The following is a 7794-nucleotide window of genomic DNA, read 5'->3' as shown; positions in this document are numbered from 1 at the left end:
TTTATCTAAAACTATTAAAAACGTCCCTTCCTTGCACTCCCAGAATTCTTAATCAAGAACTCACGAGAGGGGCTTCCCTGGTGGCGCAGTGGTTAAGAATCCACCTGCCAGTGCAGGGGACATGGGTTCGAGCCCTGGTCCAGGAAGATCCCACATGCTGCAGAGCAACTAAGCTCGTGCGCCACAACTCCTGAGCCTGCGCTCTAGAGCCTGCGAGTCACAACTACTGAGCCCACGTGCCACAACTACTGAAGCCCGTGCGCCTAGAGCCCATGCTCCACAACAAAACAAGCCATCACGATGAGAAGCCCGTGCACTGCAACGAAGGGTAACCCCCGCTGGACACAGCTAGAGAAAGCCCGCACGCAGCAACGAAGACCCAATGCAGCCAAAAAATAAATAAATAAATTTATTTAAAAAAAGAAACTATAAATAGAAAAAGCTTCACGTAAATCTGGAAAAATGTTTGCGAAAAAGTGTTTAAGAACACTTTAAAAATGACTTACGTTATCCAGTTTGATCAGCAGCCCAGCCAGAGGGTTACATTTATAAACTCCTTGTAATGGTGTCAGTTTGACAACAGAGATCAAGAACTTTAAAAACGCAGTAAGCATTATAGTAATTCCATAAGTATAATAAAGATAAGTTGGGAATTTGGCTTTGGGTCAAAATGGATACTTGTTACTTACTTATACATCCTTAAGCCACTACAAAACCTGACAAAAGTTTTAAAGCAACAGTCTTCAGACATTAGACAGCAGGCAGTAGAGGGCTGTCATTCCTGAGAAGAGGAAACATACAAGTCTCTGCTTAGTACAGTTTCTAGGCTGACGCACAAGGACGTGGAGACCAGGCAGAGCGTAGTGGTCTGACCGAGTTGGGGAGACAGAGACCAGAGCTCGGGGCTGTGGAAGCTGCTGATACTGCAGGGTCAGCTGCTGTAGAGAAGGGAGCTGGGCAGAAACAGAGCTCCCAGCATTGCATGGAGTCCCCTTTATTCTTCGGTCAAATGGTAACAGCAGGTGCATAACAGAGAACGCCCCCCTTCCCCATGTCCTGGCAGAGAGGAGTTGCTGGGGAGCTGTGAGAAAAACGGAGATGCTGGCATCACACAGTCGTGGGAGACACGAATTCTGAGCAGCCAGAGTGGAGACACCTCGCTGACACCCTGGGAAAACACCTGGCACACCTGGTGGGGGTCACACCTCGGGAGAAGGGCTACCCAAGTCCTAGAGTGAGAGCCACTCTAGAACTGCCCCAACAAAGCTCAACAAACCTCAAAGGGATCTGCCTGATCTGCCAATAAACTGCCTTTTAGAGAAAAATATCGCAGCACTTGTTAAATAAAGGCCAAAGAAAATATAGACTCTCAAAAGGTAGCATCTGCAATTTGAATCATGCAGTAAAAAAAGTATTAGACATAGGAATAAATGGGAAAATATAAGTTGTACATAGAAAACAACTGGCAATAGAAACCAACCCTAAATAACACAGATGTTGGAAACTTCAGACAAGGATTTTTAGGAGCCATTATAAAAATATGTTCATGAATTTAGAGGAAAATACGATAATAATTTGATCAACTGATAAAAGTGTTTAGCCCATAACAATCAAGACAAAAAGGAAGAAAACACAAATTACCATATCAATGATGAAAAAGGAAAATATGGACACAACAGACATTAAAGTGGTAGAATATCATAAATAAGTATATGCCAAAAAATTCTACAACTTAGATTATTTGAAAAACACAATTTACCAAACTGACTCAACATGGAATTAGAAATATGAAGAATCTGATATGTAGGAAATTGAATTCTTTATCAGAAACATTCCCTCAAAGGAACTACAAATCCAGAGTCCTTTACTGGTGAATTCTATCAAACATTTAAGGAAAAAAACAATGTCAACTTTACCTAATTTTTTTTAGAAGACAAAAGAGGAAGAAGCACTTCATAACTCATTATATAAAGCCAGCAAAACCCTAATGCCAAAATCTGACAAAGATCTCATAGAATATCCACAGATGAGAAAAATTCTTCCCAATATATTAACAAACCCAATCCAAAAGAATCTGTGTCTATGTATGTAGGCACGTGTGTATGTGTTTATACATAGATAGTGGTAATGCATCATGACCAAGCGGATTTATCGCAAGAGAAACAATGGGTTGGCATTCAAACATCAATGTAGGTCATCATATGAGCAAAATAATGAAGGATAATCATTTGACCATCTCAATAGATGCTGAGAAAACATTTGACAAAACCAGTACTCTTTCAAAATGAACACTCACAGCAAACTGGTAATAGAAGAGAGCTTTTTCAATCTGGTAGAGATTATCAGCGAAAACTTTACGACTCACATCCTATTTAATGGTGAGTATTGGACACTTTCCTCCTATAATAGGGAACAAGGCATGATGTTTCTCTCACTACTTTTCCTCAACATTATACCGGAGGTCTTAACCAGTATCATAGGGCCAAAAAAAATGAAATAAAAGTCCTAAATATTGTTAAGGGAGAGGTGAAATTATCAGCTTACATGATTATTTATATAGGAATCAATGAACCACAACTAGAAATAATTAGTGAATTTAGAAAGAGACAAGGTCAATATTCAAAAATCAAGTGTCTTTATACTAGTTGCAAACAACTGAAAAATAACGTTCAGGAAACAATTCCATATACGATAGTGTCAATAACAAATAAATTTAGCAAATGATGTTCAATGAAAAACTACAAAATGTCACAAAGGGAAACTAAAGAAAATATTAAAGATGGAAAGATGTCTGTTTATGGATTGAAAATGTCAATGCATTAAGGTAGCAATTTTCTCAACAAATAAAGTTGAAACAAATGGTTGAGCACATGGAAGGAAATGAACTTTACTGATACCTCATATCATAAAAATCAATTTGAGGTGGATGATAGGTCTAAGTGTAAAGGCTAAACTACAAATCTTCTAGAGGAAAACACCTTTGTGAGTTGAAGGGAGGCAAAAATTTCTTATGACACAGAAAGCAGTAACCAGTAGTAAAAAGTCATTTCTCCTTTGGCATCCTTTGTGCCAGAGGATGTTCGTTATACAGATCAGTAGTTCACAAATAAGAGCGTTTTCAGCGTCCTGAGGATCACATCCATGAATACACAGCACACAGCTGGCAAAGAGCTCGGCGTGTGGGTGAGAATGAGAGGTCTGTGCTCTGAGAGGTCTGAAGATAAGTCAGAGGAAAAGTGGGTTATAAATAAGACTTGAGAGCCATACGAGCTACCCAGAGTAGGGGGAATATTGGTCCATGCCATCAAGGACCCTCTTGGTTGCCCAGAAATAAGTGTCTTTTTCAACTCCATTCCCATCCAACAGGTGTCTCTTCCATTCATTCCTCTGATAATAGTCTCTCATTCCTCCTCAGGCATAGATTCTGCTCCCAGATGATTTCTGCTTCTTCTCTCCTTGCCGTGCATCTCCAAACTGCTCCTGTAGGACTCCACTGGACCTGAGTCCTCTGTTCTCTCAACTGTTGTGACCCCCCCAATAATAGGTTATATTCAGCTCTCAAATCTCTCTTCTGCTCAAATCGCTGCCTACAGCAGGGGGCAGCAAAACGGTACATTCAAGAATTGCAAATGAGTGCCCTTATATTTTACCATTAAGGACAAACCCAAAATGAGGATCTTTATTTTAATTACCCTGTCTGTGTTCATTGAACCCCAGGATAAGCAATTTACTGGAATAAATTCACCGTTCTATTGGTATGATTAATGGAGACCTCTACCAGAAAGAGAGAGAAGGGAGAGAACACTGGACTAGATCATATGGAAGGATGCACTGGCTGAAAATGCGCTTGGGTACTCCTAAATAAATCAGGAACTCTGCAAAATAACACAGGAGAGAGAGAAGCCAAGTGGGGATAAACGAGAGAGGCCATGAGTTGGTAATTACTGAAGCCAGGTAATGTGGGAACATGGAAGCTCATTATACGATTACATCTACTTGGAGTATGTTAGAAATTTTCATAATCAAAAGGAAAAATATTTTTAAAAAGGCTTTCCCAATGTGAGGTGTAGCAGGATTGATTGGGGTGGAGCCAGGACAAGCACAAGTGGCAAACAATGTTTGCTTATTACATCACAAAGGGTTTCATGCCGTTGTTGTTTAACTGTGTTATTATTTGTAATTTGTTGCCTTGAAATACCGAACACTTTCCTCCTAAAATCAGGAACAATTTATGTTATGCTAAAATTACCTGTCTTTAAGGAACCACTTACAGTTAATTCAAGATATGAGTGAAGGTGTTAATATTTCTTTGAAATCCATACACACATTAAATGAATATCTTCCTGCAGTGAGCCAATGCTTTCAGTAAAGATCTGCATCTTGAAAACATTGACCAAAAAGGCAGCAGCCATTAAAGAACAGTGTCAATTTGGAACAAAGTTATAGTGTTGCCCTTCTTTTAAAAAAAATCTCAAATTTTGCAGTGCATATGTTCAAATTGCATAGCTTATCTAGACCTGAGTTAGAAAAATAAATAAATAAGTGCAGAAAAAATAGACATGTGACAGTGTCACAACCTTCCAATGAGACTGGACTCCTTTTATTTGAGAGGGTTCTGAATTTTCCCTGTGGCGTAGCCAATTGGGAGGATGACGCTTCCTTGAATGACTGAAGTAGATAAGGTCTGAGAAGAGGGAGAGAGACTTCTCTCTGATAGATGGCAGAGAAGCAGCAGGAAAAGAGGAGGGAGTAAGGGTTTCAGCATCTGCTGGTGGATATACACTAAGCTAAAGCACCACCCGCCTAAGGAGTAAGGGAGTGAAACAGGTTAGACCCTTGGGGGATGTGGTGGGAAGGGGTGTGGCTGCATCTTTCTCCAAAACCCACTAAGTTGGGAGGGATAATGACATCACTGACTGAATCCTTGCAATTTCCTATTTCCGTGTCCTGTTCCCCCAACACTCAAAGCTAAGACCATCTTCTTCCTGCCTCTCGTCACCATGGGCTCCATGCTCCTCTGCTGTGTGGTCTTTTGTCTCCTGGGAACAGGTGAGTTTAGGAAACATGGGGAATCCCTGCTTTAAATTTTCCAGGTCGTGGCCAAAGCTTCTCCCTGAAGACTGTGGCAAGGACCCTTCCTAGGTTCTGTCTCCAGTTTTTGTCTTGTTTCCTCACAGGCTCCATGGATGTTGGTATTACCCAGACTCCAAGGAATAGGATAGCAAACACAGGAAAGAGCACTGTACTGGAATGTTCTCAGACTAAGGGTCATGAGTCTATGTACTGGTACCGACAAGACCCAGGACTGGGGCTCCGGCAGATCTACTACTCCCACGGTGTCGATGATATTAACAAAGGAGATGTCTCCGATGGGTACAGAGTCTCTCGTAAGGAGCAGGCGAAGTTCTCCCTCTTCCTAGAGCCCGCCACCCCCAACCAGACAGCCCTTTACTTCTGTGCCAGCAGTATTTGCACAGTGCTTCCTGGCCACCTGCTCTCTACACAGAAAGACAGGCACCTTTGCTCATAAGGGCACAGAGTCTTCCTAGATGTGGGATGTGGGATCCTTCGAGGTCGTTCTATGCTGTGTGAGCCTCAGTCTGAACTTAGGGCCACCTTGGGTCAGTGTCCCCAGGCCATGGGATGACTCCGAAACCACAAGCTAGACTGAACCTACCTCCCCTGCCTACTGACCCTCTTTATCTATTCTAGTGGGGCTAGCCCAATATTGTCCTCCCAGGAGAAGGAACCTGAGCATTTGGGAACACCATCATGATTTGCAATAAAAGCATTTCTTATTAGCGCATCCACAGTGTGGCTTTTAATGGTCCTTTGGCCTCTGTCTCCACCCGCCTTGCAATATCTCCATCCATTCTGTTCCTGCTGATGTCACCTTTATCCTGCCAGCCCCCTCCCGTCCCAGTCCTTCCAAGTTCTACTGTTTAGCTCTGTAGTTGGTTGCCTTTATACCAAAAACAAACTACCTTGTTTTCTAAAACTTCATTCTAAGTAAATTTAATCACCATGAAATCTGACTCAGAAGGTGAAATTCAAGTACGAGAGGCTGTGATCTATAAAAGTTATCTTACATCTACAGCCCGACACTTGGATCTCTACCGAGATCAATCTTAACCTGCAGGAACAGATAGACTTGCTTCATGTTCTGGATATACTGAACTCCAAAACATTTGCCTGCTGTCCAGCATAGAACCAAAGCTAGGAGCTTGGAGATTCCCTTTTCTCTCAAGGCATTGGGAAATAACCCTGACTGCCCTGCAGGGAGGGTCCTCCTAGGAGCCAGTGAACTCTAGACACAAAAATACTTAATCAAGGGCTGCAAACATGGTGCAAAAGTCGGCCTGAGAATCAGGTTGAAGCCTTCCTCATGTGCTTTGTCTTCTTAACTCATAAACCTTGATAATTTCCACAGGAGAATCCATAGGACCTGGTGACAGTTCAGATACAAAGAACCCAATGTCTTTCATTTTCTACCTGTTCTAATTGGAAAAAAGTCACTTCTTTTTTTCCTGTCTCCTTCATGAGTTCTATCTCATCTGCTATCCCTTTAAAAAATCCATTTTCTGTGGAGTTTTGTTGCCGGGTTTTCTATGCACACCTTATCAGCAGTCTCATCTGTAACAATAATTCTTCCCTCATGAGCTGATAACTGTTCCATTTACTTGTCTACTAGACATTTTTAGTAGATTTCCCTAGACTTTTCTTCTGCCTTCTTTTTTTCCTCAGTATAAATATTCTTCCTTAACCTTCCCATCCAGGATGATGACAATTTCTTTCATTAGTTCTAACTGGTAAATTCAGGCTTCTGCTGGACACTTCCAGCTCGATGCTCCACAATTCAAACTCAAGGGATTTATTGCTGAATTTATTGCCTCGCCACCCCCACCTGCATCCATTCTGGCCCATATACTGTGTTTCCATCTCAGTGACCTGAATGATGGTTGTAAGTTCCTCTTTCCCATTAGTCCTCACATGAACTCCATTTATAAATCTATTACTTCTATATTGCACATTGTCATAGATCTGCTTTCCTGGTAAATGGTCTGTGCAGGGGACATTAGTGTACAGAAGGGTTATTAGAAAGTGCCCTTATGATCCACATGGATACAAGGGAAAAGAAGGAAGTCGGAAGAGAAAGAGGGGATGTGGGTCTGTCTTGCAGCCTCAACAAAGGCCTAAGCTGAGTCCACAGGGAGCTGGGAAGCTGGGGTGGCCCTTACCATCATCCGAAGTTGAGGTGAGGGGGCCAGGTCTTATGCCCACTTTACCGCAGCCGTGTCATTGGACATGGTGGCCCTGAGAAAGGGCATATGCCCTTGGGGGGAAGAGGTGCCTCTTTAGCCGAGACAATTCACAAGGAGGGCCGTCAGCCAGCGGCACTCCTAGCAATGGGGGGAAACGTCCTTCATGCCTAAAGGGAGAGACACAGTCTCTGATATACAAGTTTATCTGGTTGAGCTGCTCCTTTCCTTCCTCGTTGCTTCTATGTCACGCAGGCCCTCATTACCTGTTACCTAGAAGAAAGGCAACGCCCTTCTCACTGCTCCACCAGCCTCTTACTGCTTCTACTTTCTTCTGACCTGGACATTCCTACCAGCTTGATTGAGCCTGGCACACAAAGCCCTTCACAGACACGTCTCTGTCTAGAAATATATCCAGGTCTTCCAAAGCCACTCGAGCACTACAGGATCCAGCTCTACTGAACGTTTTGTATTTCCCTGAACGGACCAAGCCACACTGCACAGCTGTACCTTCGCCAGCGCTCTCTCCCCTACC

The 7794-nt window shown here is 42.6% G+C and overlaps 1 gene segment (V, D, J or C); it reads left to right on the top strand.

The window, feature by feature from the left end:
* Positions 1-4923: 4923 nt before the first annotated feature.
* On the top strand, positions 4924-5530 carry LOC113618538 (T cell receptor beta variable 24-1-like). The segment is given in 2 exon segments: positions 4924-5049; positions 5178-5530. Coding segments are annotated over 2 exon segments (402 nt in total).
* Positions 5531-7794: the final 2264 nt, after the last annotated feature.

Source organism: Aethalodelphis obliquidens, unplaced genomic scaffold (assembly GCF_003676395.1).
Source record: "Aethalodelphis obliquidens isolate GAN/ISIS:26980383/991018 unplaced genomic scaffold, ASM367639v1 scaffold5, whole genome shotgun sequence".
NCBI lineage: Eukaryota > Metazoa > Chordata > Mammalia > Artiodactyla > Delphinidae > Aethalodelphis > Aethalodelphis obliquidens.
Note: the sequence above shows the minus strand (reverse complement) of the source record. Positions and strands in the feature narration are given on the sequence as shown.